The 22604-nt window shown below is 36.7% G+C and overlaps 1 protein-coding gene across 2 annotated transcripts in view; it reads right to left on the bottom strand.

The window, feature by feature from the left end:
- The window catches only part of VPS50 (VPS50 subunit of EARP/GARPII complex), a 78831-nt gene that overhangs the window by 40980 nt on the left and 15247 nt on the right, over window positions 1–22604 (bottom strand). The window contains exons 6-16 of one of the 2 annotated variants that reach the window (XM_059843296.1): window positions 19446–19516; window positions 18914–19031; window positions 18787–18822; window positions 16297–16379; window positions 14768–14810; window positions 11291–11389; window positions 9386–9526; window positions 8588–8723; window positions 3859–3956; window positions 3079–3173; window positions 2346–2444 (exon numbers count right to left, since the gene is read on the bottom strand). In XM_059843296.1, coding sequence (XP_059699279.1) covers window positions 2346–2444; window positions 3079–3173; window positions 3859–3956; window positions 8588–8723; window positions 9386–9526; window positions 11291–11389; window positions 14768–14810; window positions 16297–16379; window positions 18787–18822; window positions 18914–19031; window positions 19446–19516 — 1019 coding nt within the window. Of the gene's footprint in view, window positions 1–2345; window positions 2445–3078; window positions 3174–3858; window positions 3957–8587; window positions 8724–9385; window positions 9527–11290; window positions 11390–14767; window positions 14811–16296; window positions 16380–18786; window positions 18823–18913; window positions 19032–19170; window positions 19329–19445; window positions 19517–22604 lie in introns of those variants that run through there. The other variant, XM_059843301.1, reaches the window with a different exon arrangement.

Here is a 22604-nt window from a genome sequence, read left to right as displayed (position 1 = left end):
TGTATATTTAAACTCCTAAGTTAAATACAAATAGATTTTAAGTGCCATTTTCAGGGCATTGAGCACCCACAGCTTGCAGATCTTCTCACAGTAAAGCCAACAGAAACAATAGACAGAGATGCTGTGAAAACCAGCATTAGAGATTAAAAGTCTTTGTGACGGAGATTGAGGTGAGAGTCATAGAAAAACAAACATTCAAAAGCCACACAACAGGTTTTGTAGCATTTAGAATCTGAAACCAAGGCTCTGACAGAGTACTTAAACAAATGCTCTTAATTTTTACCAGCATGTACATTTAGAAAGGGGAATGCATGAAGACCTGATGTATTCATTCTCTGAAAAGCTTAAGTGATCAGACACACCTTTTTACAAATGTATCAGTACAAAAAGTAAATTGCAATTCAAAAATCACCTTATTGAGCTCTTTGCCAAAAACCCATTCTGATTTATCAGAACAATCAGCTTGCACCCAAAAAAAAAAGGCTTCCTGTATGCTCTAGTACTATGTTCTCTTCTATGTTTTTTGAATCACACAGCCAATTCCTTTCAATATTTTCTCTACGTTGGCAGTTCTCCATAACACTGCACTGCCCAGGAGACCACGTATGTCAAACTACACAAAGAACTGATTACCCCTGGACTCTAAGCATTTCAGCTCTGTACAGCTTTCATGTACTAATGAATCCTTAAAAGCACTACTGTTATTTTTTTTCCTCCAATTGAATATCCAAGAGAAGTGAAAGCCACATAAGCTTGATCTGAAAAGGCAAGATGCTTAAAGCTTTATATAAAACAACCTATGGGATAGAGCTGTGAGACAGGTTTTTTATGTTTTTCCTTCTGAGAATGAAAATATCAGCCAATTAATCTTCACAAAACCCATGCAGCATAAAACACATTGAAAGTATTAAAAGGTCTCATATAGTTTAATTCATGTCAATAAATATTTAATTGTATTTTCACAAGAATTACATTATCTTAAAAAACACAAGTTCTTACAAAAAATAACTAATTCTATACATATTCCAGTGGTGTTCCTTAACCTTTGTTTTACTCAAAGAGACTTCAGAAAATTAGTCTATGATTACTTAAGCTGTTAAACATACACAGAACTGTAACAGTCAAAATTATATTTACTTAACCCAACAAGGCACTATGTGATAAGTCAGTGTAGTAAAAGATGGTTAGGTAGACCAAAATCAGATCATGAAATTCTGTCTAGGATTCAGAAAAAATTCAAGAAATAAAAATAGGCAGCATCTCCTGACAAGACATAATGTGGATCTAATTAAAGCTCAAGTTTTTCAGACAACTGGAACTGAGGTCTTCATCAAATGACAAGAAAGAATTCCTAGGTACTAACTATCAAAGCTGGAAGAAATTCTAAACCACATTCTCATCTTCTGAATTTAGACACTGTTTGATGTCCTCCTTGCCCTAATTTTCATACTTCATGGATTTTAGGCAGAAAGCCTCAGACTTTTCAAATGGCTCTGGATGACAGTTGTATGACAGCTCCCAAACAAGAGGACAACAGATCAAGACTAGGAAAGCAGGCATTTCCTGGAACATGGAAGGCTATATTTCTTCTCATATCTTCCTAGTTTTTACACACAGAAAGAAAATAATGCTAGACAACTAGAATTAAAAAGTTTTCAATCACCCAGACCAAAACATTTCTAAAATCAAGACAACTAAAAGAAACAAACAGAAAGATAAGTCTTGATGCTGTTATAGCCATATATCATACCCGAGTCCAGTGAATGCCTGTCCATGACAACACATGACTGGCCTCATGTGATATGACAATAGAGCTGACTGAAATGTAATTACATCCTGCCAACAACAAGCTGTGAAGACATGACTCAAAAGGATGGACTCAGTTCTAAATATCTTACTTGATTCAAGACAGAATTGCATATTGAAAAAACACTTCATAGTTGTGAGTCTTCTCATGATGTCACAGTCATGCTGAGTCTTCTTAAGCAATAGCATAGAAAAAGAAGACAATTTTGCTACAAAGTATGGACTTCAGTGGCATTCCTTCTCAGGATGCCAGGAGACTAGAGGCAACCTAAAAACTACTGAAATTCTACATTAAAAAGTTGTTCATCTTTATCTGACTTGCCTGCTGCAGAACTACAGTTTTCCACAAACACAATGAAAACGAAGGCTTCTCTATCCTCTCCCCTTCTCCAGGGTTCAGAGCCTTACTGTCATCAGAAAACATGCTCTACAGTCAACCTCAACGCAGGAACATTATGCAGTGGAATTTCTTTGGAAAGCATTTACCCAACAATAATAAATGTCATTAGAATCATCTACGGCACATAAAATAGTCTCACCTGTGGTATGTTTTGAAATAGTTAACGCTTTGTTTTCTGATAGATTCCTGCAAAACTTCAGACTTACTGCCACAAAATTCTTCTCCAACCTGCATCAGCCTAGAGTAATAAATCAAAGTTTAGACATACTTATTGATTTCTTAATACTGCTGTTCCAACTGTGAGCGTAGATGTATCTTCATAAACACAGAGTACCAATGTTATATTGCAATGTTAAGGTTGCATTCCACAAAAGTTCATGTCTCATTTTCCTTCAAATCCTATCATTGTGTGCCATACACATAGAGACAAAGAGCCGTAAGCAAAATAAATGTATTTTTTAGAGCCCAGTACACAGGGCAAGCTGTCAGTTCACAGTCTCAATCTGTCATTTTATTACCAAAACAGAAGGATATAATATTGCACAGGTTGCCAGTACCAGATCATTTTTCTGCTTGACTCAGACCCCCTTTAAAAGCTCTTAGAAAAAAAATTGCTAGACCTGCACATACCTTATCGTAAAAGGAGATAACACTGAAATCACATCACACTTAAGCAGCAAAGTGGTTCATGCTACCTGTCCTAAATACATCCTCATAAACTCTCACATATAGACAAATTGCTCTTCAAGCTATCAGCACATTTGAATGAAATTGGCATCAAAATGCAAATATCAGCCTTAATCAACAGTGCTATCTGATCAGAGCTCATTTGTGGACATGTACTTAGAGGTCCTACAACTACACCGGCATACCTGCTGATAACATCAAGTACAAATATGAAGTCATCGTATTTGAAGTTAGACAGATCTGTTCCCAGAAGATATGTTTTCACTTTCAATTGAACATCCTACAAAACACAAACAAGTTTTTGTGTACTTAATACACTGAAAACAAAAAGTAAAGGCTTGGATGCCTGGTTCACTAACACTTGTTGGTTGCTTGCAGTTAAAAATTCTTTTTTTGAGATTTAGAATAGAATTCCATTTTCTGTAACATGGGTAATTTCTCTAAAACAATTTTATAATCCGTTTCTTTAGCACTTTGTACAACAGATAAAGTCACTCCTAGATGCTTTATTGTCAATGCAAAAACAGAACTCAGCTTTTTCATTATGCATTTTGGGTGACACTGCACACCAAACTGATCCAGCAATCACACCAGGAATACCATGAAACCAGTCAGGTTCACAAGGCTCCAGGTTCTCCAGAGCTATGGTTATACCAGAAATATAAAGCAGTATACAGAGAAAAGCACGAGAAGAAAAGAGATTGTGTGGCAGCACACAGGTTGAAAGTGGATCAGACTAAAAGTCCTGTTACTATGTTTTGGTATCTTGACTGAGTTTGGAAGCATTGCAACCACTTAGTCATAGAAATTATATTTCCGTGGTCACTTTAAAAAGGCCACTTAAAAAAAAAAAAACTGGAGGCATTTTTTTAAGAACATTAATATAAATATAACCATAATTAATACTGGAAAGGTGGAAGGGGGGGAATAAATACTTAGAGGGAAACAACATTCAAAACCCATACCTGCCATATTCGTGAAAGCCCATGCTCCAATTTCTTTTTTACATAGTTGCGGTCAAAACTGTTCTCTTCAGTTCCAATCACATTGTTGCCATCTGAAACTTCACGTTAAAGGCATTTTAAGTATTTTCAAAAGCTTTGAAAGTAATCCTACACAGAATTACATTTCCTTAGCTATTGCCATATTATTGATTATGCAAGCTCCAGAAGAACTACTTTGCTCTAAACCTTGGAACAGAAATTAATATATGCACATCTAAGCATATAAGCACTATATGCAAATGCAGACCAGGAGAGTTTCATCACCTGCATACCAAACACCTGTCCCAGTAGAGTTCCTTAGGTAGTAATGTACTGCAAGGATCACAGTAAGAGCTCATCCTAACTGACCCTTGCACTTCTTCATTACTAGGCTTCACAGTTTTTTCCAGACAAACTCCTGGCTTAGCTTCACCTTCCTTAGAGAAAAGAGCAATTTTTCATGTCTAATTTTGTTGTCTACTGAAGAAGAGCCGGGAAACATAAACAAGGTATATATGTCCTCTGTTTGTCAGCACCATGAAATTTTTATCAACAATGTAAGTGTTCTTTCCTTGTCATGTCTTGCCCTGAATCCAGACCAAGATGAATATCATGTAAATATTGTGAACACCTTACTAAAGAGGCCAGTAAGGAATGGGAGGCTGGATACAAGATTTTTATCCGCCTTTTCAGATGGATGTCGAACAGATCCTGCAGCATTGTCTGGACTACCACATATTAAAGAGAATGAAAGAAAAAACATCCACTAATAGGAATTGTTATGACTTGTGTCAGACACTGACAATTCAATTAAACCAAAATAACAATAGAGTACAGCAGTCTGACCATGTTTTGATTGTATCTCCTTCAGATCATCCAGTGCTCCCTGTCAAGTGAGCAGTTTCCTTCTGTAACAATCACCAATTATAAACAGCACTTAGCAGTGCCTCATTCTCCCAGTCATAGGCCAGACTCTTTGTAAGTACAACAGTGTCATGTACATCATCCTTCTCCTCATCAATCAACGGGTTTCTGATTTGAACCTTTCCAGAGTATGTTTCTCAGAACAAGAACTATTGCCTATTATAAAAAATATTTATATAAGCTTAACAGAAACAACAAAAATATTGGATCTTCTATATCCGTACCTTCATTTAAATTCAAAAAACAAATGTGGGAAATATGAATACTTAGAAGGATGCTGGCCTTGCTTGATTTCTTTCAGATGGAGGCATAAGGTGTGGCTGGACATGTTATTAAATTATGAACTTTATCTAACACTGCTTTATCTGTAGGCTAGGGATTACAGCCAGGAACATACATACACTACCAAGAACTACTGGCAACCTAGTTGAGTTAGTGTGCCCACAAGGCTAGAACTCAAGAACACAGAACCAGCACAATACCCATCCCGAATGTAAAAGTTCCAGTACAGTGAATTGAATAACTCCTCATCAAAATTAAAAAACAGAATAAAATACAGTCCAGAATTTGGGTTTATATTAGGGATATTCATTTTTCAGGCTGCAAATCTGTCTTCAACTTTTTCCTGTGTTAAGACATTGAGACTGCTTTTGCAGGTTAACTGAGAATCTACCCTAATAACTCAAAATGAGATGATAAAAGGCTGTTTTATGTGCAAACAAGACCACTTAATTCCATACTATATCTACTGTTGCAGGGGATGCAAAAAAATGTTCCTTTTGAAAGAAAAAATCACAGAACAAATACTACCCACTGCCTACATAAATCATAATTTACTAACTGTACCTAAATATGCTCATCTTCTGAAAGTAATAATTCTGACAAATTCATTTTCCTGATCTTCCATGGAAGATTAAATTAAACACAAACAGACAGAATCTAAGAATCTAATTTCTATAAACAGAAAACCTCTAAGTAGATTTAACCTTTTCCGGCCTATCAAGGAAACAAAACCAACAATCTTAGCCAGAGCATACTCTGTGTGTGTCTGCAACCTCCTCTCTTTTGAACTTCTGCAGACTGAAGGCATGCTAAACAAGTCAGTGCCTTTGACCTGTTCTCTAGATTAAGACCAGAGTCCCTGTACTCCCAAACTGCCATTCATGAAGGAATGGTTGGACAGACACTGCAATATAGATGCTATTGTTCACTAAAAAAATCAATGGAATATTCTCTCTCGGTCAGTCTCCCAGTGGTCTTGGTTTATCACCAGTCATGCTAAGAGGTCCAGTTTCCAGTCTTTTAATGAACTGCACTGCAGCTAATTTCACACACATAAACACATTAATTTAGAATAATTTCCTTGAAAATCAAGGACTGAATAAGCATTTACACATTTTGCATCGAGGAATTTGGAACAGGCACATATATTCATAACTCCACATAAAGATAAGGATCAAAACCACCCAGGAGTTATTATTTTAGATGCCTGATTTAAATACAGTGATTCTTCAGGTTTTTCAGTATTTCTCAAAATTCAAAAAGGCAGCTTTCAGTCATAACAAAAGGTTTTTATTTAATCCCTGAATGGTAGAGGAAAACAAAAAAAAAAGGACTCAATCAAATCTCTGTCTTCTAGCTTCACTCTTTGAATATTAAGCAGGTCTTGCATAGATTTTACACAGAACTATAAAGGAAACACTTTGAAAATTAAAATGGTCGAAATTGAATTTACATCCCACATCATTTTCTTCTCGCTTTTCTTTGAATCTTTTACAGATACTAGAGCTGTTACCAACTTTTACCCCTAGGATTACACACATGAAATCAGAAGTTTAAATGCTATAGAGACCATTTTACCACTCACTTTCCGATCTTCTGTTAAGTCACGTTCTCAAGAATACATGTAAATTACATCAACATCATAGTAAATTTCATGCTATGTACCGGACCAGACAAGCCCTCACACAAACCAGTGTGACTTCAAAGACCACTTTGCTTTGAGCAGGAAAAACAAAAATTATCTGCATAGTTCCCCTTTAAAATTCATTTTCTGTTTGATTCTTTACTAAAAATATAAGTAATGCTCTGACCATAACAAACAGTGTAATGGAAAATTTTCCAGTAAGTAGTTTATTTTGAGAAATGAAACCCCATTTTACAGCAATTTGCTGCTTAGCGTACAAACAACAAAATCATAGATTAAGTAGTAGCTCATTAAATATGGCATAGATATAGATAATATGGCATAGATACGGCATTCATTTCATGTTATGTTGATAATTTTCATTCACTTTATCTTCAGTTTGCTTAAATAAGTTCTACACATACAAAAGAAGTCTTTGGAAACACAGAATTAAGTGTAAGTTTCACTACTAAAATACAAAGAGCTTTATTTTTAATGTCTTTCAAGTCCAGCTTCTCACTTCTACGGTGTACTTGTGCCCTAAGATCAAGAGTCCCTTAACACATTTAAGGTACTTTCTAAGAGTGCTGAGATTAACTGGGACACTACTGGGACAGCCATGAGTTCCCAAAACTATAAAAGCCAGATATAGTGGTACATCTACTGCTCCAGTCTGTGGGGCTTATTTGAAGAACAACTTCAGCATAATCTCCTGAACTGCCTCCCTGGTTCCCTCTGACATACATGCTCATTTTACAGGAATTTTAGTCTTTGACATTACCACATGTCACAGCCATCAAATCACTAAGTATGAAATGAGAATTCCCTGTACAGTTTCAATAATTACTGTAGAATAAGCAATGAGTTTTAGAAGAACAACAACCAGCAGATATTTCCAGGCCCTCTGAAATTACACTGTACTTCTAAAATTCCTATGTGCTTTATCATTGCTGAGGTATTTGAAAAAGTGATTCAGCAGATCACTACGTTTCAGTTGTATGTTATAGCTAAGCCGTATGTCCAAGAAAATTAAAAACTGCATAACAGAAGGTCAGTAGTAAACATACCAAATCACTCTGGCATGCATTTAAAAGCAGTGCATCTAAAATTATGCATCTGACTGCATAGATCTCTTTATTAGGCTTAGTGGCTCCTGTAGAGGGCTTTAGAGTGCAGATTGTTTTCTTTCCTCGGGATGTCACAAGTAACAACTCTAAGGTGAACTACTTTTATAAGTGAATATGTGGCTGAATTAGGAGTGTACTGTGACCATTTATAAATGAAGTAAGTTCTTTAAGGTACCTGCTTGATTTTACATCTGCAAAAACCACAGCAAAATGGACACAAGAGAAGAAAAGGTAACTATTTATTTAAACTGTAAATGTAAATATTATTGAGAATGGGCAACTCAATCAAAACTCTAGAATCTTTCTTCATACCACATAGCAAAAGCAAATATTTCAACTCTGAATTTCACATCTGATACAGCTATAAAAACTTTCAACTCAAGCAATGGCCTCAATGCAAAAAACAGCTCCAGCAATCCGAAGTAATTTTTTTAACACAAAAAAATAATTTTTTTTTTTTTTTTTTTTTTAAGATTCAGCACAAAATGGAAGGACACTTCCCCTAAGCACTGTTTAAAATAAAATAATTTCTATCTGCAAGACTGGCATACACAAATATTCATTAAAAAATTAACCTTATACCGAACAGTAAAAAAAAATCCAGTGAGTGCTTTAGTCCTTACTGCAGACTATCAGCAAAAATGCTGAAGGCACTGAGTCAAGACCACAAAGATACCAATACATAAATTAATAACTCGAGCACAAGAAAAGTTATTTCCAAATGTCAGAAGTTTTGTTTCCAGAGGTTTCTTACCAGAAGACACAACTGCTGCCTCATCTTGGTCATGGCTCTCATGCCACTGCATTGTTCGGTAGTAACTGAGCATGACTTCCCAGAGGGCTTTGCAGAGATCAGCAAGGCATGGAATGTAGCTGTCTGATGTAATGTGCTACAGAACAACAAACAGCATTGGGAAACTTCAAAATGGTGTTCATTTTTTGCTAAAGCAACACAAACCATAGGAAACTCTTCAAATTCATACAGCTGAGCTGACATACATCAGTTTCGTTTTCAAATGTATTTTAAGAAGTAACAGATTCCTGATTTTGGTCAACTAATCAAATGCTGTCCAAGAGCACAAAGAGATTTTGTTTGCATCTTCTTTTTAATTTCCTCAATTGGCCTGTATGCTAACTACCTCTTACATTTATTTTACAGTGACACAGATGCAGAAGTAAGGCCATCTCACTATCAGAGGTATGCAGCCACCCCTGTGTGTCAGCTCAAGGACACAGACTTTTGTACTGCAGTGCTACAGAGAAGCCTCCCTGGCAAATTGCCCCATTGGGCTGAATGATCTTTAAAGCAGTAGTTAAAAAAAAAAAAAACACAAACCCAAAAAAACCAAAAAAAACAAAAAACAAACAAACAAAAAAAAAAAACAGAAACTTGCTGATTCAGCAATTTTCTCTTTTCTCTACTAACTCATCAGGAAATGTTATTCTTACAGTATTTCAGGGCTTTTAGTATCTAAAATCTAAAGTTCTTGTGAAATCACTATACTTGAAGACATACTGACTTTCAGGTGAACAGGAAGAAAGGATCACTTACTGTACAGAGGTCTTTGTACTGTAACTTCTGGAACTTGGTGTCTGTGTTTCCTGCACACAACTCCACATATCCAAGGACCACTTGAAACACAGTGTTGTGAATGGCTTGGGTGAAGTGCATATGTAACTGGTCCATCGCTGTCTGAAAGAAATGGAGTAACATAAAACCAAACAGTAAAATTCAATTTGTCATCTGCCATCATATTTTAGCCATCATCTTTTAACATACATCTTTTTCAGTACTGAACACTTGTAAGCCTGTCCCCCAATCTCTGTCTCAAAACTACCTAACATAGATCTTGGCAATATTACAATATGGTCACATAAAAGAGCTCAGGTATTGCAAGTAAAATCAATTTCCTCTGCCATCTTCCCTCTTTACCTTTTTTTGTACACTGTCACTAGTAAATATTAATATAATATAGCTAATTATAGAATTTACTCACTCATTTACCCTCCTCCCAATCACTGATTAACATGTCAAAAATAAATGAGTTGGGATTCATGCTCTTTCTCCCACTGGAAACACTGCCAGGTAAATAAAAAATATTTCCTTTGCAGTTATTAAAATTAAAAGCACAAAGTCTTCATCCACTTGCCAGAGTGAAGAACACAAAGTACAATTAAGCATTACAGAAAGGCATGCACATCATATAAATAAATTTTCTATAAATTTCCTCTTTTTATTTAAAAAAACCATTTTTTTATTTTTTTAAAAACCCTACCTTTTCCAGGAAAAAGCAATATGTACTAAGGACTAATGATTATGTAACATATTAGTTTTGCCATAATCATGTCTGAGTTTCAGGTCAGGATGTTTCCCAAGTGTCTCTGTTCTTAATAAATTGCATGTAATTTATATATGCATCAAACGGAAGAGATTTCCATCCTATGGGAGAACATAGGTCTACTCTTAAATACCCAGAAAGTGCTCTAAGCACACACAGATGTAACTTTCAGGACATGTTCACAGTGTGTGTTTGATATGGCATAGGATGTTCTTTACTGCAAAAATCTATCTCCTCACATGTTCCACTGCCCTCATGTTAACAGTACAATATAAAATGGAAATACTCAAGGCAGAGGTAGTGGAAGACCCAGAAAAACAGAGCTAGCTATAAAAAATAATATTCACATGACCAAATAGAATGAATAGTGCAAAGAGCAGTATAAACAGAGCTGAAATACACAAGTGTTACTGTTATGATCTGTCCAAAAAACTACATGTTGCAGTAACACACAGCTTATTATTAGCAAGTACAGTTAAATTACATGAGCATTATAAAAAGCTTTGTATACATATATTTGGCAAGATCCATCAGCATTAGTGTGCTGGTTTTGGCTGGAAAAGAGTTAATTTTCTTCACAGTAGCTGGTGTGGGGCATGGGGATGTGTTTTTGATTTGTGCTGCAAACAGGGTTGATAATTCAGAGATGTTTTAGCCATTACTGAGCACAGCTTACAGAGGGTCAAGGTCTTTTGTGCTTCTGCACCCCCAACCCTCCATAGGGGGCTGGGGGTGCAGAAGGAGTTGGGAGGAGACACAGCCAGCACAGCTGACCCCAACTGAGCAAAAGGATGTTCCATAACACGTGGTGTCACACTTAGTAATAAAAGCTGGGGCAAGAACAAAGAACAGGGGGATGCTTGGAGTGATGAAGTTTGTTTTCATAAGTCACTGTTACACATGATGGAGTCCTGCTCTCCTGGGGATGACTGAACACCCACCTGCCCTCGGACTTTGCCATCACACCAAGGAGGAGGAAGCGAGCAGCTGTGTGGGGCTTAGCTGCCACCTGGGACTAAATCACAACAACTAGGAAAATAAATTCCCATCACAGTACTCAAAGCTTCAGGCTGTGACATGACTATTCTTCGTGACTTCCTCAGAAAATAAGTACTAACCTGTGTTTTTCCAAGCAGCCTGTAAGCCTGCTGAACCTTTGTATAATGATTGATATCAAAATTCTTGCATATTTTGGAAAGCGCTACATCCAATTGTTCCTATAAAAATGGAAGAAAAAATGCATTAAACACTAAAAAAAAAACTAGGCCAAGTAATACATTACTTAAACAACAGCAGGTGAGGAAGATGTTTATTTAAACAGTGTGATAATTATGGTTGTAAAGTAACCAAGACTGTGTGTGACTGTTCTGAGGTGCTTAGGTGTTAGTTCTCACAGTGTAAATACTTCAGTGTCAGCCAAAGAGTTCCACCACTCCCAAGAACTAGCAAGAACACTGCTGTCAAATTCAAAGTGATGTTTACTTTGAGAAGGCCAGGAATATCAATATGGGAGAGCTGGGATTTCTAAGCTGGTCTACTTCCACTCCTAAGAAAAACCCAGATCTGGGGGTTTCAGCTCAATCAATTCCATTACAGACTTCTTAACCCTCTGACTGCATCTCTTAAATGGAACTAACACTGTCTGAATTACAAGTTCATTGGCAAGACAGCCATTTATAGAATACTACATCAGCTCAATAACCAGTACCTGAGAGAGTCAAAAAAGAAAGGAGACACACAAATACAGGTTCTGCCAGCTGAGCTTTGAGCATACTGAACAGCTCTGCAAAAAAATGAATTTCACCTACTATGTAAACTTAGTGAAAAAAACCTTCAATAGTATCAAGTATTTAATGACTAATAAAGCTTTCAAGAATTTGACTATGTAGCTTAATAATATAACTCTGTAGACACTGTAATATATTCAGATACAAAACCCAATCCTAGTTTTTTTTTTAACCAACAATAAATAAAAACAGAATGAATCAATAACATAGCATACACAGTTAACAAATATTTTCTTTCCTTGCTAAATATTAAAACCATTTTAATTCTTATTATTTAATGATCTTGTAATACAGTCTTGCTTCTAAAAATAGAAACCACAGTAGATGGGTGTTTAGTCTGTTATGTACTTTTACTTAATCCATTGGAAAATCTTCATGAATTACATCATTAGCCACGAAATATTTTTGGTGCTAATCCTAGAGATTTGGTGGGGGCTGTTCATTGTACTTTCCTTCCTAAGCCAAATGGCAAAAGGAAAAGTAACCTAAAGATTTAGAACTTCTCTAAAACACTACTATGCAATTTGCATTTCAGACATATACAGATTTTTTTTAAAAAATCTGTTTCTTTTGTTTCTTGCAGAACAAGAAAAAAACTGAGATATCAAACTGCCCATGAATAGAGCTATTAAACAGAGAACATTAATGTTTTCTGTTACACTTTTCAATAGTTCCTTCCACTAAAGCCGTCTTGTATTTGTAAAAGCCATCATTATATGTAACTTTGTATAAAAGTAAGACCTATATTAAAACTTAAATTTAAAAAATATTTTGAAAAGGAAAAAAGAAATGCACTCAAGTAGAGGCACTCAACTACTGAAAAGACTCATTATGAATTTCCTAACTAGCAGAATATTATTGTATATTAATTAGACCATGTATTTTTCAGCAATACTCCATGGACCCCAGGATGACTTCATGTTTCATGACCACATGATGTTTCTTCCATATGCACAGGAATAACTCCAGTAAAAAATAAGATACTTTCACAGAAAGAAAGTAAGATATTTTTATAAATGCACAAGTAATAAATAAAAATCTTGAACGTGATTATTTAGCTAGCTGTGAATTGCTTTCACCAACCAATATGGCACATTTTATGGTATTTTGATAAGATCAGAATTGGCTCTTCAAAGCTGTTACTGAAGGAAGTAAAAATGCATGTCTCCTTTTAAGCAATATCAGTATTTGCTCACAAGGGAAAAATGAATGCTCACTCTCACATGGCCCATGTTAGAGTGATAAGAAAACAGTCATTCCACCAGTTTTTGTGAACTAGTCATGCTCTGAATAAAGCACTGTCAGAGAAAGACTAAAGGAACAAAAAAACCCCTTGCATAAAAGCTGATGTACAAAGACGTAACTGAAGGAAACTGACAAATTTTAATTTCACAGGGAATTAAATAACAAGGTATGATAAAATATGTGCTAGTCTGACTTTCTGAAGAGCATATGACAACAGGTGTACACAGCTGCTCAAATAGCTGATTCAGGTTCCTGCTAAACATTACATGTGTAGGCATTACATGCATCACACACACATTATACATACCTACATTGCTAGACTTCCCACAAAAAGCTTGCCAAGTTCCAGCTCAAAACTACCTAGTAGTGGAGTTCAAAGCATTCCCTTTTTTTTTCCACCAGTTTCTGTCGGAACACAGGACATCCCTTTGGGAGTCCGGAGTTTCCGGGACTCTTGCCAGGGGGCTCGGAGACCCTGGCACACAGCCCAGAACACCTGCGGGTTCATTACGAACCATGGAGCAAACTGCCACCTTTACATGAAGAGATTAAGGCCACAGCAGCTTAGATACTGAAAAAAATAAAGTACAGGGTGTAAATATACATGTTTTAGGATTTTTGGTATAGAGGTTTCTGGGGACAAGATGGAGGGTTTTGGGCGTGTCTAGCCTTTCTTCTTCTTCTTCTCTACCTCCATCATCACTGGTGATGTTGGCACTTTTAGATCGGCTTAGAGTAGAAGCTCACTGTCTAATATAGATGATAGGTATTGGAAAATAATTGTAAATATTGTACACGTAGTTTGTAGTATATAAAGATAACACCGCCCTGGGGGCAGGCAGAGTGCCTCTGACTGTCCTGCTGAACGGACCTCAGCTGGGCAGGAGAAAGAATTTTATAGATAAGATACAATAAACACCCTTGAGACCAAGAAATTAAGATTCCTGACTCCTTCAAGCACTGGGCTGGGAAAAGAGACTTTTGAACTTTTCTCGGGGTCACTCTGACCAGCTAGAGAGACCCCGACAAGTTTCCAGGAAGACACTTTACATTTTACATTCTTTGCTTTTGTGATATTATCTACCAACTTAAACCAACCTTAGTCTCATCCTTCACAGCTATTCAAGTCTTACTTCCTGCAGCTTAGCACAGTCCTATCCAGCAGTTTCAGTTTGCTGATCTCTACAATTTCCTGTGAAACTGTGATCTCTTGTACAGCTTATCCAAACCTACTGGCTTGCTATTAATTTTCACAACTGTTTAGAAATTCAATACTTCAAATGTTATGTGACTTCCTTTAATTTGACTGCTCTACCACTTGCAGTGAGCACAACTAGTAAACTGGGTCATAACATATTATAGAGCATTTAGGTTGATTAGAGCACTAAAGTCTACATGAACAGCAATGGCTACAGCATCCAAAGAGAGTATTTGAAAGAAATGTACACATTCTATAATTGCTAGCATTTTAGTAGAAAGCTCTAGTACTTAGAGATTAAATACTAGCACATACTTAGTAGTTAAATATTAGCATATACTGAACATCAGTATAATAATTCTTACCTCTATTTGTTCCAAGGTGTCTTGCAGTTTTGAATTTAACTCACTATAGATGAACGGAAAAAATGTTTAGAATAAAATTACTGATTATATAAACATTTCAGACCATTTCTTATTTCCAAAAACCCTACTGCTGAGCCACAACATAGCAATTCATCATAAACCGCTAAGCTGCTGTTGCTGTATGTTGAAAGGTAGATTATTCTAGGTTTATAATGCAACAGTGTTAAGAGGGCCTAGACAAGACTCCATCATGCTAGGATTTAACCAAAAATTCAAAGACATTCCCAACCCCCAAGGAACTTGCTTTAAGTGTTTTGATTTGGCGCTCTGGTCTACACCACAACATACCCAGAAGGGTCAGGGCTGTCAAGTCTTTGCAAACTACAGTAATTTTTATTTGTTGCTCAGGAACCCCTTACAGAAATGCTATCAGAAAAAGCGAATTTAGTCTTCCTCTGAAAAAAATTTAAAAGTTGGTATAAAAAAATTAACAAAAACAGCTACCATAAGAGAAACTATTTAGGACAAAGAAAGGCACCACTGCACCTTTGCAACAACCAGCTTTAAAAATTTCAGAACAGCAGCAATCGAAAAGAAATAGGCAGGATACTCTCTTCTTACACAGAAAGCACAGTTTTCATTAAATAATCACCATATCTGATTTTAGACAACTTCCCTCTGTGCTGTGAATCTTCTCCTTAGGGGCCTACATTAATTATCAAAAGACAGATTCTAGCATCTCTGCTTAGTTCTCTACATTTAAATGATACACCCATAGCCCTCCTTTTTTGTTTCCGTTAGATAAATTGGGTACAACACCCTGCAAAAAAAGTTTAAATAGAAAAAAAAGGCATCAAAAACAACCGCCATTAAACAGTAAAGAGTGTAGCCAACATTTCTTTATTCTTTCTCCACATGCAAACAGAAGGACCTCCATAATAATCTGATGTTACTGCATCTCCTGCTGGAGTTTATGAGCATTTCCTGCTATTTATTTTTTTTTTTTAAAGCAATGGAAATATTAAGTCTTTTTAAGTTAGAAACTGCAGATATTTGTATTAGTTTCAGTTCTGAAAGCAATTTCTTCATGTCAGCATGAAACTCTGCACTTGCTAATTTCATTGACAAGGATCAGGCTAAGTTATCCTGCAGGAGCCATCTTGCTATAAGCAAATTAATTCCAGAATAGAAACTTCTCATTAAAAACTCAGCTCAGGTATCTCTAGGTGGGAGGCTGCAGCACAGTTATAATTCACTTTAAGTTGAAACTTTACCGGCTAACATATTACAACAGATACAAAACAATTACATAGTCTAAACATTGATTATGTGCTGTTATTACTGAAGACTGGTTAATTGTGGTAGAGGGAGGTGGGAAACTACAGAGGATACTTACACTTATACAACTGCCTCAATTTTACTTTTCTAAGCTGGAAATTACTTCTCAATTAAACTTTCTTTAGAGAATGAGAATCAATGATCACAAATAAAATCATATAAAAGCTGACATCTGTGCAATGTCACCCTACCTTATACAACTGTAGTGTTTGAAAGTGCTGGCAGCTTTCTGGCATTCCAAGCATAGTTGAATAGCTCCTGGATAATCCTCTTCCTTAGGATAAAATACAATTGAAAGCTCATCTGAAGCAACAGTGCAATACCCATTTTTCTCGCATGCTTATGTATAAACATTAGGAATAAAGTATTTTGCTTCTTCTGTCTATACAGTAAAGTTAAAGAGTGAAGGTCTACTGCAGCACTTAACGTGCAGATAGTTTAGAATTAGCAACATCTGAGAAACACTAGGTATTACATGACATTACCTTATGCAAACAACTTGCTGTACTGCTTCCTTATCCATACATAAAAAAATACATTACAAAGTTTTTATTACAAAACAACTAACATCTTCCCAGTAATCTATTCATGAGCATGGAAAAAGGTTAATTCAGGCACTGGCAGGCTATTCCCATCGTTTATAAAACATAAAAGGAGACAAGGAAGACACTCCCAACATTATGCCCAAATAAACACTATTTAAATCGACACATCCAGCTCATTAGAAATTAGCTTCAACACAACTGACTCACAGAAGGCCTCAGGAAACAAACAACACACTAAGAATGCATTGTCCTAATATATAAGAAGAATATCCAATAGGTAGACAGCTCAATCAGGAAGTATTATGAGGATGTCAGGACAAAACAAAAATGTACACACAAAAATGTAAAACCCAGGGATCCTACCAACAAGACGTGGGCACTGCCTCGGATATACCTATTGTTCTGGTGTTCTATTAGACATGAGACCAGAAGGAATCTTGGAAGAAGAGAATCCCTCTTTAATAGCTAAGAGCTTCTGGCTTTTGTCATAATTACATCTGTTATATTACATGCTTTAGAGAGCTCAAATGCAAAGTAGTTACTGGAATTGCAGACATTGATTGAAGAGCAAAAACGCAAGGGTAATTTATATTCAGCTATTATCATAGAGGAGGTTCTGAAATGAAATTGGTTTTAACAGCAATGTTCTAATGCAGATCAAATTTAACTAAAAAACACAAAAAAAAACCCCAAATACATTATCCATTAGATGAAAACAGAAGAGCACACTGGTCTAAAGAGCATTTTTAGGTCTTTATATCTCTCTCCACTAGAAACCTGGCACTTGCTCCATTAAGTCCAACAGGGCTCAAATCAGAAAGCCTGCTTGCATAAGATATATTACTAACATATTATAGATGCAGCTCAGCCCTGTAAGCTACCATAAATTCATTCCAGGTCTTTTTTTAATTGGGAACCCTTTCAAAATGCTCTTCTCAGAGTGGCTGCTAATAGCTCCCATGCATATTCCAACCTACCAACTTTTAGAATTACAGAAAATAAATGGGCCAGTAGCTGGGATAACTTACTGGGAGCAGACACTGAGCACAGCTCTACAACTGCACTCTGCCAAAACAGCAATTCCAGCCCTTAAAAATCACTGACCAATTATGGTAATCAGACATTAGGGTCTGTGTGTGAATGCAACAACCACACCTCCTCAGGACAATTCCTGCCAGTAGGCAGTGAAGAGTTAATTTCCTGGGTAGCAAAACACAGCACAGAAATTAAAAGCTAAGTACAGGGCTTACTGAGCAGAAAGCCTTTATGCCACCTGAAAATGAGTACAGTTTTGCCTGGTAAAGAGTAAGAAAGTTTGCTGACACAAGGTGACTTACTCAAGATAGAATTAAATTCTCAGAATCTTGAAAGCTGAAACTATTAAGATTCAATTTCCAAATTTAATAACTGGGATTGTCATCATGACATTCCATCCAGTATTAGCTGTAAATATTTGGCAAACTTGCAAGTCGAAATTGTTACACTCCAAGTACTATAGCTGTCAATAAAATCCTGAGGCTTTCTTTCATACAATTCATCACCTTAAGACAAGATCCTATTTTGCTCTGTGCAGTATCTACTGCATTTTGAGCCAGTATACATAATAGCAGCAGAATTTTCACTGTCATTGCCTGCATGTTGCAATGTTTTCTAGAATTCAATTAAAAAGCCAATGCAATGAAGAAGGACAGAAGGCTGCTACATTTACAAATGAAATACTAAGCAGGGAGCCCACGTATAAATTTGTATAGTAATATATCAATAGAAATTCTTTATCCAGACCCAGCTTATCAACAATCAGCTAAATCTTATCTTCTTATTTTTCCCCAAATATCAAGCTAAAGAAAAGAGGTATAAGTTGAGAGCAGGGATAAGTGAAGACTCCACAACATTTTTACTGAACTAACTCAAGCTTTGGTGCCCAGATGTAACGGCGGGAATGAGTTTTTGATAAAAAATACTCTCCCCTGGCAGCAGGGCTACCTAATTTGATATGAAGCTTTTCCCAGTTTAAAAGAAGAACTAAAGCATAATTTCATCCCATGCACACACCCTGTTTGCAAGACAAAAATTAAGATGACTGACAAATGTAGGCTTAGAATAGTTTCAAATTATACCAGTCTAGTAGGAACTTACCTCCAACATCTCACTCAAACGCACATCAGTTCTTTGCTAAAAAAAAAGCAAAAAAAAAAAAATCCAGTCATTACTATGAAGAAATTAAGAAACATATTTGTCACTGAACAAAACCAACTGTACTTACCAGTGTTTTTATTGTTCTCAGAGATTTCAGCAGTCCAATAAGCAACTGTCGTTTCCTCTGATTTGCAAGGAGCCCCAAACTAGTTTGTGTGAACCCTTCCTTTGCTATATTCAGGTGTCTGCAAGGTAAAAATTAATATAATCCTCAACAATTCATAAAATAAAACTTACTTCTAATCAATTCTAACAAGTCCAACAAAATACATGGTAGATAAGTTTGTCAGCATTGTTAGGGGAACTAAGAAAATGAGACTGTACCAACAGACACCCAAGAAGGTACATCCTCCCTTCTGCACTTGTCTGAGGATCAGTGGTGTATCTCCAAAGATACACCACTGTTTCAAAGAGAACTACCAATTGCAAAAGTGAGAGCTGCAAGAGTTTGCAACTGTTTCAGTATCTCTAACTACTACTGCTAATAGCATTCAGCACATGAGCAGGAAATATCATCAGCAAGCAAACTTCCTGGGTTTACAGATTTCCTGTTAAATACTGCCCCACTTTCAATCTCTGCAGTTCCTTAAGCAAGATACCTTCTTCCATTTGTGCAAATAACCGCTGCTAGCTGAAGGCCACTCTGCAATGATGTAACACGTTCAAGCTCCTACAGAGAGACAACAGGGTAAACAAATATACAAGTTAAACAAATACACAAGTTACACACCAGTGAAGACTACTGATTAATACATTTCTCTTGAGATGTTATAATGACTTTGTGGAGTTACTTCATATATTATTTGTTTCATCATTTTATATACACTAAGTACTGCAATGTAACATTATTATAAACTATATTTTGAAATACAATTCTCTTTTGAAGATAAGATAGCTGAAATCTGTTTTCATTGCAGTGGGACCCTCTACATTCATATATTGCACATTTAGCCTAAGAATTTCTATACCATCAATGCATTACAACAGAATGATCCAAGCTTCAGGAATAGAAGCACAGGGCTTAATTTGCATTAATATGCCAGAGAGCAGCAGAACAAAAAACAGAAAATGCTGTTTCACACACCATTTTCTTGTTTAGAAGCACTTGTGTTCTACCAATTTAATAGATGTCACATCATAATGAATGTTAATTGTATCCTGTTGACTTTCAGCTGAAAACTCTTCAGCAGAGGTGACCTGAATTTAGCTTGATTTTGGCTTAGTGAAGTGCCTAGCATAATCTCAACTAATTGAAAAAAATAAATTAAAAAAAATTAATTTTAATATAACTATTAGGATTTCTTTTGTTAGAACAGCTCTGCAGAAAAGTGCATTCTCTCCTCAGGCTACAGAAAAAGAGTTTTGTTTGTTTGTTTGTTTGCGGGGAATTTTGGTTTTTTGGGGGTTGGTTTTTCTTTGGTGGGGGAGGTTTATTTTATTTTTTAATTCTGCTCATCATTTCAAAATGTATCAAGTGCCTTCCATGAGAAGGGAGATTTTCACTTTGAAAACTCATCTAACTCTAATAACATGACAAGTAAAAATGAGTTCAAAGTTCAGTTCAGTTTTAGATCAGCTCCTGGTCAGTCTCCAAATCACTAAGCTGCATCTTCCACCACAACCTGTTCCTTTATGTTACCAGTGTTGCTTTCTCATAAATGACAGCCTAGTTGCTGATATGCAAAAAAGAAACCAAACTCAAAGATTACTTTCCTCAATACCTACTTCCCTCTAAAAGCATACTTTGCAAATACCAGAGCTATTCAAAAAGCCATTTTTCCCTTGTTCATGAGGAAACACACACAAGAAGGAGCTACTCCACTCCAGTCCTGCTTCTTGCAAGGTAAAATCTCTCCTTTGAATACAACTGGATGGAGAGGAATGGGGAGAGAGTGCAGACTAAATATTTCCAAAGAGGGAGTCTTCTGCCCACCATTTAGGGCTGAATAAAATTTTTCTCTTCTCAGAAACAGTCTTTCACCCACTGGTTGCTCCTAAAGCATGTCTTTCTTCCAAGAACAGAAAACTGTTCTTGCCCTTGCCCTGTGTCTGTGCCATGCCTCTTGGGGCCACAGGAGTGCCTGCCAGACCAGTACTTCACACTAGGCATGGGCTTCAAACCATGATATCCCTAAAGTACACTTGCACAGCGAAAATGTGTCCAGAAGATGTGTTAAACTGCATTTTGGGGTCTTATAATGATTTGTTACTGTAGTTGAACACTGAACTGGAGCTGCCATTACAAGTTCACGCAGCACAGCAGGAGGTTCATTTCACGAATCAGTGGGAAGGTGAGACCTATAATGCCCACCAGAAATCTCCAATAAGTCTACTGACAAGAATAACTCTGTGCAGGCCTGCATCCCTAAGTAACACTGAAGGATTATTGACTTAATCAGGCACAAAAGCATTTAACAAAAGGTTTTAAAGGTTTTTACTGGCACAATAGATTTTTAACTGTCCTTTTGGAATATCTGAAAGCACTTCTAGGTATGAAACAGGTTCACTTCACTAAGATGTCTGCAAAAGGAACATTAGCATTACACAGCAAAATGCAAGAACATTTGCTGCAATTCCATTATGCAGTGAGAGGTTTTCAAAGTGAAGCTGCTGGATTCAGGAAAAGCTGCACTCACTCAAAACTATCAATTTCAAACCCACGTAACAGTGAAAAAGTACCAGAATATTTTTATACCATACAATTACCCTTTCTCTCCCTTCTACGCTATCTTGTGAAGACTCAACCAGTAGCACTTACTGTACAGTAGCACTTACCAGCCTCCTTCTGCAATAGCCTCCCACCTCATCACCCCTTTAACTAAAACTGAAACAACTTTACTGTTACAGCCGTTTTCTTCCACCTGCTATTGCAGGAGATGATGCAAGCAATGGTCATTTCTAACCCCCCCCCCCCCCCCCCCCCCTCCCATCGTTCTTAAAACAGCAGCACTCCTTTCCCCAGGCAATGATGCCAGAACTCAGATGGCAACTTCACTAAGGCTGGATGCACTGCCCATAAGAACAAGAGAACAAAAAGGATGTTGTGTCCTCTGGATAAGAAGAAAATGATTGCAGCTCCATGACATCTACCATAGGTTAATAGCCAGGAAGCCATCTTTTTTCTTCCATATTCTCTCCAGCTTCTTGCCCAAAGAAGTGCCATAATCACCAGTACAACAATGGTGATGTAAGGTGCTGTACACAAACAGAACTATTCATCACAGGATCATTCTCAGGCTAACTTAATAACAATCACCATTTTCACTTTGCAGAACTGTTTGGACATTACTGCCAGGCTCATGTTGAACTTGATGATCCTAGTGGGTCCCTTCCAACAGGACATATTCTGTGACTCTGTGATTCTCACAACTGCCTGCGATTAGCGGCAGATGAGGGATCTTAAGAAAGATCACTACTGCTTTCTCTTACGGAAAAAGATGTGACACCACTTCTAAACAGGGGCAACAAAGCAGCTCCTGCTCCAAGTCCATTACAGGTATTAGTCAAGCCTGTGAATTCCTGATTTCTGAACTCTTCAGAAGGCCTTGTAAAATGATCATATTACAAAACCTTTATCACTTTAAGGACTTTCAACTCAATACACCATTGGTTTTCACTACAGAGACAGAGTTTTAGCATACAAAAATAGCTGGTTTCAACCAGGCATTAGCACCCCTACTACAAATCACCATAACGACACAACTGCAGCATTATAACAGCACAAAATTGAGCAGTTTATTCTTGAAAAGTGTTAGTTG

This window comes from Haemorhous mexicanus, chromosome 1 (assembly GCF_027477595.1).
Source record: "Haemorhous mexicanus isolate bHaeMex1 chromosome 1, bHaeMex1.pri, whole genome shotgun sequence".
Taxonomy (NCBI): domain Eukaryota; kingdom Metazoa; phylum Chordata; class Aves; order Passeriformes; family Fringillidae; genus Haemorhous; species Haemorhous mexicanus.
This window is presented reverse-complemented; position numbering and strand designations above follow the sequence as displayed.